This window comes from Trichomycterus rosablanca, chromosome 5 (genome assembly GCF_030014385.1).
Source record: "Trichomycterus rosablanca isolate fTriRos1 chromosome 5, fTriRos1.hap1, whole genome shotgun sequence".
NCBI classification, from domain to species: Eukaryota; Metazoa; Chordata; class Actinopteri; order Siluriformes; family Trichomycteridae; genus Trichomycterus; species Trichomycterus rosablanca.
This window is the reverse complement of record NC_085992.1, coordinates 48,658,872-48,677,165: the sequence shown is the minus strand read 5'-3', so window position 1 is coordinate 48,677,165 and position 18,294 is coordinate 48,658,872. Positions and strand designations below refer to the sequence as shown.

Genomic DNA, 18,294 nt, shown 5'->3' with positions numbered 1-18,294 from the left:
CTGAAAAGTCTTTTCTGACTCATTGACTCAGTGATTCAGTTTCCATGCTCATATGTGAAGGAAAGCGTTCCGCTTAGCACTTTTGTGTTCTAACATTCTCAGATGGTAACCTGTGTATTCTATTCGTTCACTGACACGGTTCATTCACTGATTTGTTCTCACATCATTCTCAGACTCACACAGTGACCGACACTCCTCGTACTCACGCGGGTGCTTTTGCTTTAGGTGCTGAAATAAATGTGATGTTGCCACCGTTTGTCGTCAGTTCATGATTTTTAGTAATCGAATTACTTGAGTTTCTCGAGGAATCTTTTCAGCCCTAGATGGGTTCAAGTATCCTAATGATTAAAGGTGTGACTGGGAGATTGTGTGTGCAGTTTTGAACATTGCCAGTTTCCAAAACTAGACTTTTACTAGTGTTTTGAATAATGATAATAATAACAGCAATAAAAAACTCTTTCTCTTTGTTTTCCAACCGTTCACCACCAGCATTAAGAGCAAATCCACATACCTCTGTTCATACGTGACCATGCAGTGCTTGTTGGTGCATTCTTGTGTGTGAGTTATACTTTCACTGAGGAATGTAAGAGTCGGTATGAACTGAGAAATGATTGAGTGACGTGTTTTTTCCCGGAAAGCCTCTTCACACCCGTAAGCCTACTTAAGTTCTCGTGCTGAGAGACCGACTGCTGAAACTTCACTGCAGGCGTTCCTCCGCCGTACATCGGCTCCGTGTATTAAATGCACACGCCGTTGAAGAGGCTTTTGCGTATTAAGCGCTCGCTCTGATCCATTCACTCGACTGAATGATGTTTCTCCTGCTTGATGTGTTGCTAGGTGCTTTAGTGTGATGTTAGGGCTTCATCCTTGCCTTCAGTTACAGTCTGAGTAGTTGTATGTGTTATGCCTGTGTGGAGGGGGGGTGTGTGGTGGTACTTCTTTTCAGAAAATGCATTTGCTGCTTTTAGGACGTGACATAAAGGCTTGAACATTCAGAGCTAGAGATGTGGATTTGTCATCTAAATATTCATAAACACCACCGAAAGTATGTGAACATGTGACCATGAGATTGTTGGAAATCTTTTTCTAACACCATCAGCATTACTATATAGTCAAGCCGGAAAGTCTGCACACCCCCATATTGCCAAAAGTGTATTCACTCACCCATCCAAATAATTGAATTCAGGTGTTCCAATCACTTCCATGGCCACTGGTGTATAAAACCAAGCACCTCGGCATGCAGACTGCTTCTACACACATTAGTGAAAGAATGGGTCGCTCTCAGGAGCTCAGTGAATTCCAGCGTGGTACCGTGATGCCACCTGTGCAACAAGTCCAGTCGTGAGATTTCCTCACTACCAAATATTCCACAGTCGACTGTCAGTGCTATTATAACAAAGTGGAAGCGATTGGGAACGACAGCAACTCAGCCACGAAGTGTTAGCCACGTAAAATGACAGAGCGGGTCAGCGGATGCTGAGGAACATAGTGTGCAGAGGTCACCAACTTTCTGCAGAGTCGATCACTACAGACCAACAAACTTCATGTGGCCTTCAGATTAGCTCAAGAACAGTGTGTAGAGCTTCATGGAATGGGTTTCCATGGCCGACCAGCTGCATCCAAGCCTTACATCACCAAGCGCAATGCAAAGCGTCGGATGCAGTGGTGTAAAGCACGCCGCCACTGGACTCTAGAGCAGTGGAGACGTGTTCTCTGGAGTGATGAATCATGCTTCTCCGTCTGGCACTCCGATGGATGAGTCTGGGTTTGGCGGTTGCCAGGAGAACGGTACCTGTCTGACTGTATTGTGCCGAGTGTAAAGTGTGGTGGAGTGGGGATCATGGTGTGGGGGTGTTTTTCAGGAGTCGGGCTCGACCCCTTAGTTCCAGTGAAAGGAACTCTTAATGCTTCAGCACACCAAGAGATTTTGGACAATTTCATGCTCCCAACTTTGTGGGAACAGTTTGGGGATGGCCCCTTCCTGTTCCAACATGACTGCACACCAGTGCACAAAGCACAAGGTCCATAAAGACGTGGATGAGCGAGTTTGGTGTGGAAGAACTTGACTGGCCTGCACAGAGTCCTGACCTCAACCCAGTAGAACACCTTTGGGATGAATTAGAGCGGAGACTGTGAGCCGGGCCTTCTCGTCCAACATCAGTGTCTGACCTCACAAATGCGCTTCTGGAAGAATGGTAAAAAATTCCCATAAACGCACTCCTAAACCTTGTGGAAAGCCTTCACAGAAGAGTTGAAGCTGTTATAGCTGCAAAGGGTGGCCGACATCATATTAAACCCTATGGATTGAGAATGGGAGTCACTCAAGTTCATATGCGTGTGAAGGCAGACGAGCGAATACTTTTGGCAATATAGTGTATCTGTACACACCCTGAGCCTAATACCTGGTTGATGTACCTTTGGCAGCAATTACAGCTTCAAGGCGTTTTGGGAAAGAAGCTTGTAGCTTGGCACACTTGTTTCTGGACATTTTTGCCCATTCCTCTTGGCATATCCTTTCAGCTCCGTCAGGTTGGATAGGGAGCGTCGGTACACAGCCATTTTCAGCTCCTTCCACAGATGTTTGATTGCATTCAGGTCTGGGCTCTGGCTGGGCCACTCAAGAACATTTACAGACTTTCTCCGAAGCCACTCCTTTGTCCTCTTGGCTGTGTGCTTCGGGTCGTTGTCATGTTGGAAGGTAAACCTTCGCCCTAGTCTGAGGTCCAGAGCGCTCTGGAGCAGGTTTTCTTTAAGGATCTTGGTGTACTTAGCTGCATTTATCTTTTCCTCTATCAGGACTAGTCGCCCCGGTCCCGCTGCTGAAAAACATCCCCACATCATGATGCTACCACCGCCATGCTTCACTGTAGGGATGGCATTAGCCAGGTGATGAGCAGTGCCTGGTGTCCTCCACACGAGATGCTTGGTATTCAGGCCAAAAAGTTCAATTTTGGTTTCATCAGACCAGAGAATCTTGTTTCTCATGGTTTAAGAGACCTCTAGGTGCCTTTTGGCTGGCTGCCTTTTACCAAGGAGTGGCTTCCGTCTGGCCACTCTACCATAAAGGCATGATTTGTGGAGTGCTGCCTGGATGGTTGATCTTCTGATAGGTTCTCCCATCTCCACAAGGATACGCTGGAGCTCTGTCAGAGTGACCCTCGGGTTCCTGCTCACCTCCCTGACCAAAGCCCGTCTTCCTCGATTGCTCAGTTTGGCCGGGCGGCCAGGTCTAGGAAGATTTTTGGTGGTTCCAAACTTCTTCTATTTACGGATGATGGAGGCCACTGTTTATACCTTGACACAGTCCTGTTTCTGAGGTCTGCAGATAATTCCTTTAACACCATGGCTTGGAGTTTGCTCTGATATGCTCTGTCAACTGTAGGACCTTAAATAGGCAGGTGTTCATGTCCAATCAATTGAATTTACCACAAGTGGACTCCAGTTAAATTGTAGAAACATCTTAAGCAGTATCAGTGAAAACAAAATGCACCTCAGCTCACTTTTGGGTGTCATATCAAAGGGTGTGCACACTTGTGTACAAATGTCTAAAAATCTGCTTTCACTTTGTCTTTAGTGACAAAAAATTCAATCTGCTATAGAATGAGTGTGTAATGTAATAAAATGTGGAGAAGATGAAAGGGGCGTGCAGACTTTCCGACTTGACTGTACAACACCTCCGAACCCCCCACTCTTGTTGAAAGGTTCCCAATTTTTTGTGATTGTGGGAATTTGTGTCCTTTTAGTAATTTGTAAGATTGATGCTCTAATGCCACGTTTACACTACACGACGACAAAATCGTCAGGTCGCTGTACAGTTCACACTACAAGACTGGATCTCTTGTAATCGGGAGTCTTTCAAGTTCACACTACACGACTGATCGGCGGCAGGGGGTTTCACACTACACCATCTATCACCAACTGGAATCGCAGGCGAGCTTCTCTGGTCTCCCAAACTACGTTCTGTCACGAAAACAAACGCGAGAAGTGACGAGGGGTTTAACGATACCACGTCCAAAAAACAACAAGTAGCGAGCGATCAGAGTTGTTTGTGCGCTGATGTGCAGCATGAAAGCAAAGAGAAAAATAAATGAATCCGATCCAGGGATCGTCTGTTCTGTAGAGAGTTGGAGGTTAATAAATATTTTATTTATAAATATATATTTTATAAAAATATTTTTGCAATGCAGTGTTGGTATTATGGTTTGGCGTGGATGAGAAGTTCACAAATATTGTAAAGCTTGTGTGTGCCGATGTATTCTGATAGAAACTATATTATCCCCCTCACCACACTCATTGCCAGTCGCAACCGACTGATTCAACATGCTAGATATCTCCCTTCACTCGCCGAGCGCTCGAGCCGCTCGGATCGAGTTGTTAAACAGTTCACACATAGCGATTGAGAGCCGAGTTTAAATCGCCGAGCGAACGCCGAGTTGCTCCCGAGCCGGCAAATCCAGCGTCGACCAATCGGCGAGCGAAAATCAGGGCAAAAATCGAGTAGTGTGAACTAGGCATAATTCATTCCGAAGGTGTTCGGTGAAGTTTAGACCCGGGCTATGAGCAGGCTGTTGGATTTTCTCCACATCACACTGGTCAAACCAGGGGCATGGTTATGTTGGAACGTAAAATGACTTTTGACCGTTTGTGGGGCGGCACGTTGGCTCAGTGGGTAGCACTGTCGCCTCACAGCAAGAAGGTCCTGGGTTTGATCCCCAGGTGGGGCGGTCTGAGTCCTTTCTGTGTGGAGTTTGCATGTTCTCCCCGTGTCTGTGTGGGTTTTCTCCAGGAGCTCCGGTTTCTTCCACAGTCCAAACACGTGCAAATGAGGTGAACTGAAGATACAAAATTGTCCATGACTGTGTTTGACGTTAAACTTAAACTGATGAATCTTGTGTAATGAGTAACTACCGTTCCTGTCATGAATGTAACCAAAGTGTGTAAAACATGACGTTAAAATCATAATACATAAATAAGTTAATTAACCAATTGTTATTACAAAGTTAAAGGCTTATAATGCATTGCATCTAATTGATTTTATGCATTAGCAACGGGTGTGTTGAGTGTTTAAAAAAAAAAAAAAAAATGTTTCCGCTGCATTTATGAGGGGAAAAAAAATCTGCTGAACCCAACAGAAAACCCAATAATATGTTATAGCTGCTGTAAACACGATGTTAATAATGAGAAAGCAGCTCGCCGTGTTGCAGTGCTATACTGTCTCATATACGTTCTCATTTCATCTGTTAGCTCCCTCTAGAGAAATGACTCTCGTTTCTGTTTGCTGACCCAGTTAGACCCACACACACACACACACACACACACACACACACACACACACACACACACACACACACACACTCTTACTCTCTCTCACACACACACACCGATGTACCAGTGGAAGTTAAAGCCAAGTACAGACTCCCATATCCTGATTGGGTGGGTGTGCTTGTTTCCGTCTTGGCCGGCATTGACACTCGTTGTCTGTGCATCAGCAATTTCCTGCCACATCAACTTATTAAACTCGCCAGCGTACGTGGGTGGGTGTTGCGCGCACAAGGATCTTCTGGACGTCTCGGGCTCAGAGTTTGCTGTGCTAAACAGCTGTCACTGATACAGAAAATGCCACTATACATCATGTGGCTGGACCATGTTGCTACGGTCTTCCCCACGGTCAGTGACACGCTTTTCCTCGGTGCTGCTGATCAGGAAGGGTCTATAATAATCAGGCGGCCCCGTTTCAAATCAGCAATGTGCCATTACATACTATACTGGGAACCTGAGTACAGCTGTCTCCAGCTGTGCGTAACAATTGAAAGCTATTTTCCACATGATTTTGTAGAGCTGTCGATCGGGCCCTGTGCTGAATCCTGAAAGCACAGTAACACACAAGGACTTGTAGTTCTCAGGTTCTAAAATCATATAGAATGTCTTGTAGATTATTGCTTCTAAAATATTCTGTTTAGTTTAAACCCTCTGGTGAATCACAACTATGGATTTACAAAATTCACGGGAAAATGTGCTTAGTTTCAAGGACCTTGTTTTTCAAAAATCACAGATTTCACAGATTGTTAAAGAAAAGAGCCACATTTCACAGCAGTCATTAAATAACACTCATAAATTAAATGATAGAAGAAATGGAAGCTACAATACACAGCACAGCTACCTTAATAGTTGAATGTAAACCTAGAACATCCAGTGACGGTTTTAGCTGCTTTGGACTTCGACATCTTGGACATTTTGACTAAGTGATTGCTAACTGAATTGCTGTAGGATTGCTAGGACGCCTCATAATGCAAATTAACCAGTAAACGTGAGGCTCTTGAACGCTACATGAATGAAAAATGTTAAATCGCTAAACACAAACCTACCGAACTTACATAGTCATAACAGATCTCAGCCTAAAACTTTATCAATAATTCCTGAAGATGGCAGTTCACAGATGTTTGCCATCCAATCTGAGGGAGCGTAACAGGGTCTGTCATGAATAATGGGCAAAAATTCAGGTATGACAAGTGTGTAGAGACGTATTCAAAAAGACTTGCAGCTATAATGGCTGCTATAGAGGTTTCAGTTTATTAATTTTCAACAAATAAACTCTAAAATTGATGTCATTATGGGTCATTAATTGTTGATTGAGAATTAAAAAAAAATTGAATTACAGTGGAACCTCGATTTAATGGACTAAAAGGGGGGGGAGCTCTGATCTGTAAAATGCGATTGTCTGAAACAGAGAGGTTTTTTTTTTTTCCAGGGGGTGCGAAAATATATGAAAACACAGCACTAAGGTCCACAAAAGTGCTAAACATGCACATATGATCCCCAGTACAATGAATAATGCTGCTTATCTTGGCCAGGACTCTCCTGCAAATGAGATTGTAAATCTCTGTGAGATTAATTTCCTGGTTAAATAAAATAAAAAATAGAAATGAACATATGTCATGAAATACGTAATAAGTATTACAATTGGTGTTTTGTACTACTGGTAGAAATTGTATTTACTTCGTGTGGTGGAGAGTGGGGACTAGTTAGAGTTTCTATAATTCTGAGTCTGAAGCTCTGCTGGTGGCTACTGGAGCAGTGCTGATGCAGAACTAAGCTCTAGAACTTTAAAAATGAAATATAAAACACCAAAAAAGGCGAGAACAAAGCGAGCGTCCCTACAAAATAAAGCCTCTCACTCATGTAAACAGAGAGACGTGCGCTGGCTAGTGGACGATTACTGAACTACTAGTTTTGGTTCGCTTCTCGCAGGAATTTTTAACAATCGGACCGGACATTCAGTTTTCCAGATTTTGTCCATAAAATCGAGGTTCCTCTGTATATCAATTCAAAATCAAATCTGCAATCCATTTACACTCATGGCATTTAGAAGATTCCTTTATCCAAGGCGACTTACAAGTGTGGCAGATACAAAGCAAGCCACTGAGGGTTTAAGGGCTCAAGATCCCAACAAAGGCAGTTTGGAAGAAACCACTAATCTACTGCTGCCCACAACACAAGAGAAAAAGTATGATGTGGAAGTCAAGAGGGCTGAACACTTTCTGAATCCACTGTTGATGTTTAAGCGTTTACCTTACTTGTAATTTATCATTTTTAGCACATTCTAGATTTGTTTTGTGGTTTCTAGTGCACAGTAGCAGTATGTGGCTGTAGCTGCTACTGAGCTTATGCCTAGTTCACATTACACGATTTTTGCCCTGATTTTTGCTTAGGTTTGCTTGTTCATTGTAAGAAGCGCTATATAAATGAGTCTGACTTGACTTGATACACATAACTTATTCTGTACAATACCTGCACATCTGGACATTTCTAATTCTAAACTGAAACGTTATATGCTAAAATAATACTTGAAACATTACATTTGTATATCAGAATATGTTTTTTCTACCTCACCCATCATTTACTCAGTACCATGTACTGACCAACACCTGTCTCTAGTCTAGTCTCCTTTAATGACTTTTTAGATTAGAACTGTATTTATGTATTTATTGTACTGTTGTTTATCTGCACTGTGTGTACTGTATTGTCTTACACTTTTGTTCTATGTTGGACCCTGGTCCTGGAGGAACGTTGTTTCGTTTCAATCAGGGCTGAAATGATTCCACGAGAAATTCGAGTAATTTGATTACTAAAAATCATCTATGCAAATTTTTCGATTCGAGGCATCGTTAATCCTTACAGCTACAGTGGGGCCAAAAAGTATTTAGTCAGCCACTGATTGTGCAAGTTCTCCTACTTAGAAAGTTGAGAGAGGTCTGTAATTTTCATCACAGGTACACTTCAACTATGAGAGACAAAATGAGGAAAAAAAATCCAGGAAATCACATTGTAGGATTTTTAAAGAATTTATTTGTAAATTATGGTGGAAAATAAGTATTTGGTCTATAACAAAAGTTCAACTCAATACTTTGTAGCATAACCTTTGTTGGCAATGACAGAGGTCAAACGTTTCCTGTAAGTCTTCACCAGGTTTGCACACACTGTAGCTGGTATTTTGGCCCATTCCTCCATGCAGATCTCCTCTAGAGCAGTGATGTTTTGGGGCTGTCGCTGGGCAACACGGACTCCACAAATTTTCTATGGGGTTGAGGTCTGGAGACTGGCTAGGCCACTCCAGGACCTTGAAATGCTTTTTATGGAGCCACTCCTTCGTTGCCCGAGCGGTGTGTTTGGGATCATTGTCATGCTGGAAGACCCAGCCACGTTCCATCTTCAATGCTCTCACTGATGGAAGGAGGTTTTGGCTTAAAATCTCACGATACATGGCCCCGTTCATTCTTCCCTTAACACGGATCAGTCGTCCTGTCCCCTTTGCAGAAAAACAGCCCCAAAGCATGATGTTTCCACCCCCATGCTTCACAGTAGGTATGGTGTTCTTGGGTTTTTCTTTTTCCTCCAAACACGAGTTGAGTTTTTACCAAAAAGTTCCATTTTGGTTTCATCTGACCACATGATATTCTCCCAATCCTCTTCTGGATCATCCATATGCTCTCTGGCAAACTTCAGACGGGCCTGGACATGTACTGGCTTAAGCAGGGGGACACGCCTGGCACTGCAGGATTTGAGTCCCTCTCGGCGTAGTGTGTTTACTGATGGTAGCCTTTGTTACTTTGGTCCCAGCTCTCTGCAGGTCATTCATCAGGTCCCTCTGTGTAGTTCTGGGATTTTTGCTCACCGTTCTCATGATCATTTTGACCCCACGGGATGAGATCTTGACCCCAAGGGAGATTATCAATGGTCTTGTATGTCTTCCATTTTCTTACAATTGCTCCCACAGTTGATTTATTCACACCAACCTGCTTGCCTATTGTAGATTCACTCTTCCCAGCCTGGTGCAGGTCTACAATTTTCTTCCTGGTGTCCTTCGACAGCTCTTTGGTCTTGGCCATGGTTGAGTTTGGAGTCTGACTGTTTGAGGCTGTGGACAGGTGTCTTTTATACAGATAACGAGGTCAAACAGGTGCCATTAATACAGGTAACGAGTGGAGGACAGAAGAGCTTCTTAAAGAAGAAGTTACAGGTCTGTGAGAGCCAGAAATCTTGCTTGTTTGTTATTGACCAAATACTTATTTTCCACCATCATTTACAAATAAATTCTTTAAAAATCCTACAATGTGATTTCCTGGATTTTTTTTTCTCATTTTGTCTCTCATAGTTGAAGTGTAGCTATGATGAAAATTACAGACCTCTCTCATCTTTCTAAGTAGGAGAACCTGCACAATCAGTGGCTGACTAAATACTTTTTGACCCCACTGTATATACAGCTCACGGTGTTTCGCACGGACGACTTTCACTTTTGCACAACGCGTTCACACTGTAATCCACGCTGTGGGCAGGTGACGTGAAGAAGCCGAGGGCCGAGTCCGAAATCACATACTTAAACAGTACTTAACAGGACTTAATCTGGGTACTTTTCTCATACATTTCAATAAATACTACGTAGTACGTAAAGTACTAAGTGTACTGTTCAGTATGAAAGTACGATTTGAGACACAGCCGAGTTTTGATAGCGTGGACTGCAGAATGGAGAGAGAGAGAAAATAGCGAGGGACGAACAGACGAGACTGGACAGAGAAAACCACAGAAAGTTTGAGATCATTTTAAGCTGGAAAAAACGAAAACTCAGTACAACATCCACACCATCAGAGCGTCTTGTTGATACGTTTACTTTTCTTCATTGCAACCACCACAGGCTTTTTGGAAGTTTTAGACAAACACACATGTACATGCAAACAAACGATTTTTTTTTGCCTCCTACAAATGCCACAAAGCGTCCCAACAAAATATTAAAGCTTTATGTTCTGTGTGAGCTGTAGCTGAAACCTTTAGTTCTGAAAGTTGCACAAATTAGAGGCTGATGTTTATGTATTATTGTTTATTATTATTTATGACTTAGTTTTAGGTTGCCTGTATACATTTTAAAAGTAATTTGATTTATTTTTATTATTCAAAAATGTTCTCTTTAAACTGTCCTGTATGCAAGGAATAAAAATGTGCAGTTTATTTTAAGTCTTATTTAATCTTATATGTATTTATTTTTGCTCTTTATTAAAGCAAAAGTATTTCTTACCTGATTACTCCATTAATCGCTGGAATAATCGATAGAATACTCTATTACAAAAATAATCGATACTTGCAGCCCTAGTTTCAATATGTACTTGTATAGAGCTGAAATGACAGTAAAGCCTCTCTTGACCTCTCTTGACTATAGAGCAATCCATGCTGGCCACGTAGCCCAATTCACATCAGCGCACAAACTTTGATCACTTGCTTCTTGTTGACGTGCATTTTTGGACGTGATATCGTTAAACCCCTCGTCACTTCTCGTGTTTGTTTTCGTGACAAAATGTAGTTTGGGAGACCAGAGAAGCTCGTCTGCGAATTCCAGTTGGTGATAGATGGTGAAGTGTGAAACCCCCCATCACCGATCAGTCGTGCAGTGTGAACTTGGCATTAGCAGATGACCAAGTGACAGATTTGTCAGAGAATACTGTTAATTCCCAAGCAAACAGTAGAACTACAGAAATTATAATACTGGTTTTCATTTTAGAATACATGACTTGCTTGAAATGATTTTAAATGCTTCCAATTTGAGGCCACATAATTACATTCTCTCTAACGACGAACATAGACGTTTGAAGGGTTTAAGCACGTACATTATATTGATTAAAGTAATTACGTGTTCCAGACTGAATGTCAGACAAAATGAGACCATCATGAATCGTTTTACAAGTCTGTAACACGGCAATTACATAAAACTACAAGCACTTTAAAGGTCTGCAGATTTTAAACAAAGTCTTTACTGTATCGCATTTAGTTGTTTAGTTTTGCATCAGTAAATTTAAAACGAAATAGAAGTGGTAAGTCAAAACGAGGTTGATAAGGCGGTCGTGGCTCAGCAGTTGAATTACTCACTATTTCAGAAGGCTGCTATTTAAATCCCCATCACTGTCAAGCTGCCACACTTGAGCCGCCAAGCAAGACCATTAACCCTCAATTGCTGGCATTGTAGACCCTCACACACCCCCTCTAATGCATATATTCACCAACTGTAGGTACAAGCGTAGGTGTTTCATTTCAGCTGTGCTTATTTTCTGGAAATTAATTCTCTCACAATCCCTGAGGGTACGTGAGCGCAGTAGTTAAATAATTAGCAGCTGGCTGCTTTCTCCAAGTGGTCACAAAACCTACTGTGCTAAACACCAGGGAGTAATATGGTATTGAGACTGACCGGATGTATGTACAGTGGAACCTTGATTTAACGGACAAAGTCTGGAAAACCGAATGTGGACACAGCAGCGCTGCTGGAGGTGTTAAATACCGTGTCCACTTTTGGTTGGTACACTATTCTCAGTCCAGCAGTGACAGTGAGGTGTTTAAAAATACCATGTGCTCATACCAGCACAACACACACTAACACACCACCACCATGTCAGTGTCACTGCAGTGCTGAGAATGATCCACCACCCAAATAATACCTGCTCTGTGGTGGTCCTGTGGGGGTCCTGACCACTGAAGAACAGCATGAAAGGGGGCTAACAAAGCATGCAGAGAAACAGATGGACTGCTGTCAGTAATTGTAGAACTACAAAGTGCTTCTATATGGTAAGTGGAGCTGATAAAATGGACAGTGAGTGTAGAAACAAGGAGGTGGTTTTAATGTTATGGTGTATAAGTGACAGTTTAGTTAACGAATTACCACTTTCAGCTTTTAACCGCGAAAGCCGAGAGAATAAATTATCCATTAGATATGATTTATATATTCTGGAAGTATTCTGGAAACATTTACAAAATAGTGGATTGTATCCTTAAAGGAACAACACACAGATATAGATTTGGTCTTAATTTGAAGAAGAGAAGCTCAGGTAAGCAGCAGTTATGATTTTATGCTGCTGTGTGGTTGATCTGGGGCGCGGTGCTGCTGTTTACCGTCCGCTTTCATCTTGCAATGATAGCAAAGCATTATCAAATATTATATTATATAACTTTTTCGGGATTTTTTTTATGCTCATTTATTTGAAGTAAAATGTCAGTGGCCTGTCTTTTGTACTTTGTTAAGTTTACATTATATCGTATCTTATACAACAGTTAGTTCCGACCTTACAATCTGATTGGTTGAGAAGCGTTCTAACCGTGCTGATATTCGTGATAACAGCACAGTCTTTTCACACCACAACTGTATTACTCCGCTGACACGTTGCCAGTAACGACAAGCTTCATGCACACTAACGCGCACGCAGGCGACACAGACTTTATTCCCGATCTCGTTTTAAATCCGTTATCTGATATACAATCTAGTGCACTATGTAGGGAACATAAATCCGCAATCTGATACACAATCTAGTGCACTATGTAGGGAACATTAATGTGTTTGTAACGTGAACAGTTAGCTTAATAGCCCAGTTAGCAGCTCCTAAGAGTTCTGTTATCACCCATAATCCTTTGGTGTGTGTGAGAGGTTTTTTATTTCTTTTTTTCCCTTCGGAGGTTCTTGCCTTTTTCTTCTTGTTGTTCTTACCTCCCTAAAATGAGTTTTTGCAACTTGGGATGTTTGCTTTGTAGTGTTAAACTTTATATTCGTTGTGGAACTACTTTTTGGCGGAAGTTATTGTCAATATTAAAGCATATTTATTATGAAATTCAGGGCTTCTTTGATTTATTTTCTTTCTTTATTTTGTAAAAACTGTTGTATAAAAGCAATAGAACACTTGAGCTCGTGTGTTATCGCGAATAACATCACGGCTGTGATGATCTACTGTACTCGCCTTCGGCTCGTGCCTGCGACCGAATCACAGCCGTGATGTTATTCGCGATAACACACGACCTCTCGTGTTCTATTGCTTAAGTATATCGCTACTTCTCAAAAGCATATAGAGATTTTTTTTTTGTCATATCGCCCAGCCCTAATCTGAGTCCCCACTATACGAGCACGGCAAATAAAAATAATCTCCTCCACCACACAAGGTAAATGCATTTTCTTCCCAGTAGTAAACTACTGTCAATATTTACATATCTATTTATGCTGTTTATTTTACTGTCAATCATATGTGCATGTTTAGCTCTTTTGTGGACCTTAGTGCTGTGTTTTCATATATTTTCGCACCCCTTGGATAAAAAAAGCCTTGCTGTTTCGGGCAATCTCATTTTACAGACCAGTGCCCCCCTTTGAGTCCGTTAAATCAAGGTTCCTCTGTGTTTGTGTTTTAACATCTAAAGAGCATCCGTGGTGACGAGTATTTGTGTGTATATACCTCAGGAACACGGCATTGATGCGGTTTTCTCTCCACACCCCTGCCCAACATGGACCCTCGACTGGGAGAGCCTTCCAGCTGCTGTCAACCCCACTGAAGGTACTGTGCATGTTTGTGTATCTCTATCGCCTAGTTCAGACCCAGGGCTTTTTAAAATGTAATGAAGCGGCTGGAACACCGAGCTGTATGCATTAAACATCACGAGGCTTCCCATAGAGATTTCTAACCTCTGACGCCGGGATGTTACCGTGTGAAAGATCTCATGCTTTTCAACCCCGTACAGATAAAGGACGCTTATTACAGTCTAATCACTGGTGAGAAAACCTGAGAGCGCATCCACGCCTCGATCAATAACGATCAGCTGTAGTGGAGGTGACCAGAGACTCCAGATTTAGAATCTAAGGTCAGAATCGAAGTTAGCTCGGGATGTTATTCATTTTGACAGACGAGCACCTGGCAGAGAATACAAATGAAACGAGAGTACACGGTTCTGGTTGGTGAGTGAGATTTAAAGCTGAAAACAACTTTTTTATGGTTGTTGAAATGATTTATGGCTTTGTCTCAATACATCTCATGCTGTTCAGGACATACACCGATCAGCCATAACATTAAAACCACCTCCTTGTTTCTATACTCACTGTCCATTTTTTTTAAGTACTTTGTAGTTCTACAAATACTGACTGTAGTCCATCTGTTTCTCTGCATGCTTTGTTAGCCCCCTTTCACCCTGTTCTTCAATGGTCAGGACCCCCACAGAGCAGGTATTATTTAGGTGGTGGATCATTCTCAGCACTGCAGTGACACTGACATGGTGGTGGTGTGTTAGTGTGTGTTGTGCTGGTATGAGTGGATCAGACACAGCAGCGCTGCTGGAGTTTTTAAACACCTCACTGTCACTGCTGGACTGAGAACAGTCTACCAACCAAAAATTTCCAGCCAACAGCACCCCGTGGGCAGCGCCCTGTGACCACTGATGAAGGTCTAGAAGATGACCGACTCAAACAGCAGCAATAGATGAGCGATCGTCTCTGACTTTACATCTACAAGGTGGACCGACTAGGTAGGAGTGTCTAATAGAGTGGACAGTGAGTGGACATGGTATTTAGAAACTCCAGCAGCGCTGCTGTGTCTGATCCACTCATACCATCACAACACACACTAACACACCACCACCATGTCAGTGTCACTGCAGTGCTGAGTGATCCACCACCTAAATAATACCTGCTCTGTGGTGGTCGTCAGTATGTAACAGTTTTCGCTCTTGCCTATTATGTACTAATTTTTTCTCTGGATTTCATACATCTTTTTACACTATTGTTCACGGTAGAAAGTGAAAACCTAAATTATTTGCCATCCTGCACTAAGAAATGTTCTGATTGACAATGTTTGGCGCAAAGTAATGAGCCACAACCCATCTTTGCTCACAAATACTGAGCTTCTGATCAATCCTTCCCTTCTTATATACTCAATCATGACACCAGTTTACCTGTGTCACGGCTGGGTATTCCAGACTGGACATAGGGACACCCCTTCCTCCCGCCCCACCTCCAGAAAAAAAAGTAAGAAAAAACACGCCAAAAAACGGTATTTCAAGCCTTAATTCCTTTTTTTTTTTTAAGCAGAAATGAGCTTCGGGGGTAAGTTAAAACCCCAAGAAAAATAACTAACAAAATATTTCTAACTGGTATTAGAAACTAAACTACCAAATAAAACAAAATAAAAGACAATGTTTCCCTGTCTCCCTCTCTATACCATAACCAGGAGAAAACATGAAAACAAAACAGCAGGGCCTTACCCCCTTACTCTGCTTTAGGCTTGATGATCTAAATATATATATAAAAATTACATAAATAACATCTTTCAATTACACCAAAAAAATATACAACATAACAACAACTTTGGCGTTTTCTCTGGTTGGCGGCACAGGAGGGAAAAGATGCCCTCTCGCTCAGGCGCAACAAAGAGTTTTTATAGTGGCGCTTGTTTGTCACTCCACCAATCACCTGGAGCCACGTCACATCATCAGGTGGATCTTCTCGTCTCTAAATGGCAGGCCATCTGCATTAGCACAGAAGAGGTGGAAAGAGAAAAAGAGTGACAATACACAATAAAAAATTTTTCTCTTGGGTGTGGAGCAGGTGTGAAATATATAAAAAAAAATTATTTACAAAATGCAGTCAAATGGGCCAGCCAAAACATAAAAGTCAGTAGTTTGTATTGTTGTCAGTGAAATAAAGGGTCGATAGAACATTCCTCTTCTTACTGCATTTCACAAAATGTCCTAACTTTTTCAGAAATGGAGTTTGTGCTTTCAGCTGTACTTAAATATAATTACTGTGCTTGAGACCGAATGTTCTGGAAGCAGAATAAACCATTTTACATTTATAACGGTTAGAAATAAGAGTTGTGCGACAGTTTATTATTATTTTGATTTATTTTGATGGCTCTGTAATCACATGGTAATTGATGCCATGCTGATTTCTTTTCTCTCCAGGTGAAAAATAAAACACAATCGTGTGGACGCAGAGGGGTGTTATTTTTCATTACTTTTTAAGATCATAGTTTATTTGTTTGTCTGGTTTATAGTGCTCATGTAGTGAGTGTATGAGACGAGGACATCAAGTGCTAATGGTCATCATTCATACAGAAGCACGTCTGTAAGGAAGCAATTAAAGCCACTGGGTTTGAAAGGCTTTTTTTATTTTATTTCTTTGATACATGATCAATGATGTATTTGATCTCTTTTGATGGAGTTTGTGATACATTCAATGCGACTTAGTTCTCCAGGCCATCCAAGGAGGATGGGGGTCCCTGCTGAGTCTGGTTCCTCTCAAGGCTCCTTCCTGTAATTTTAAGGGAGTTTGTTCTTGCCACTATCGTCCTTGGGTTGCTCAACAGCAGTTTTTGATCTGTCGGTCCTGGATTCTGTAAAGTTGCTTTGAAACGATGTCTACTATAAATGCTCTATACAAATACATTTGACTTGACTTAATTGTTCCATTTATTATCAGTTTGGTTGCTACTAATTCTGAACCATCCAAGCTGGCTCATTAGGCTAGGTAGATAATTCTCGCTTTTTAGCTCAGCGGTTAAGTTACTGGCCTAGTAATCATAAGGTTGCCAGTTCAAGCCCCACCATCGTCAAGTTTCCACTGTTGGGCCCTTGAGTAAGGCTCTTAACCCTCAACTTGTAAGTCTGCTAAATGCCACAACTGTTAAATGATTTGAGCAATTATTGGCTTAATACAGAAAAAACGATTGGTTATAAATACGCTGTCCTTCAGTCCTTCAATGGGTAGCACTGTTGCCTCCTAGGTGGGGCGTTCTGTGTCCTTTCTGTGTGGAGTTTGCATGTTCTCTCCATGTCTGTGTGGGTTTCCATCAGAACCACCTTGGGGTAAAACAACAGAAGATGTAGTTACAATGTGAAATCGTAGAGTAAAAATGTCAGTTCTACAGAGAGTAGCTTTAGACTCCGGCACCCCGAATTATTACAGAAGAACTAAAAGGGAGAGCGAGCAGGTAACACAGTCATGAAGGCTTTGGGTTTTCTTACGCAAATACTTGAGATTAGGGCTGAAACGATTCCTCGAGTAACTCGAGTAAATCGATTACTAAAAATCATCGATTCAAATTTTTTGCATCGAGGAATCGTTTAATCCGCACAACCATATACAGCTCACGGTGTTTTACACGGACGACTTTCACTTTTGCGCAGCGTGTTTAACGCTGTGTGCAGGTGACGTGAAGAATCTGAGGGCTGCGTCCCAAATATCTTAAACATAAACAGAACTTAACAGGACTTAATCGGGGTTCTTTTTGCGGACAGTTTAATGAACACTACGTATTTGGACACGTTCGCCGCTCCTGCGGACTGAACGTATCGGTTTAGGACGCAGCCGAGATTTGATAGCGCGGACTGCAAAATATAGAGAGAAAATAGCGAACAGGAGGAGACTGGACAGAGAAAACCACAGAAAGTTTGAGATCATTTTAAGCTGATAAAACTAAAACTCAGTATAACATCCACACCATCAGAGCGTCGTGTTTACTTTACTCATGTTTACTGACTTTACTTCGTTTCAACCACCACAGGCTTTTATGAAGATTTAGGCAAACACACACACACACACACACACACACACACACACACACACACACCAGATCTACCTCATCTAGAGACACAATCCTGACAGATTTTTATCCCCCTACAAACACCACAAAACCTCCCAACAAAATATTAAAGCTTTATGTTCTGCGTGAGCTGTAGCTGAAACTTTGAGTTTTGAAAGTTGCACAAATTACAGGCTTATGTTCATGTATTTTTGTTTATTATTATTTATGACTTGATGACCTGATGTTTCAGGTTGCCTGTTTACATTTTAAAAGTAAATTGATTTATTTTTTATTTATTTATTTTTGCATTTAAAAAATGTTAAACTGTCCTGTATGCAAGGAATACAAATGTACAGTTTGGTTTAAGAAACATGTCTTATTTAATCTAATATGTATTTGTTTTTGCTCTTTGTTAAAGCAAAAGTATTTC

At 41.6% G+C, this 18,294-nt stretch overlaps 1 protein-coding gene across 1 annotated transcript in view; it reads left to right on the top strand.

The window, feature by feature from the left end:
- gstcd (glutathione S-transferase, C-terminal domain containing) overlaps positions 1 to 18,294 on the top strand; it is a 170,735-nt gene that overhangs the window by 25,833 nt on the left and 126,608 nt on the right. Inside the window, exon 4 of the mRNA XM_062995301.1 lies at positions 13,754 to 13,847. Coding sequence (XP_062851371.1) covers positions 13,754 to 13,847 — 94 coding nt within the window. The remainder of the gene's footprint in view (positions 1 to 13,753; positions 13,848 to 18,294) is intronic.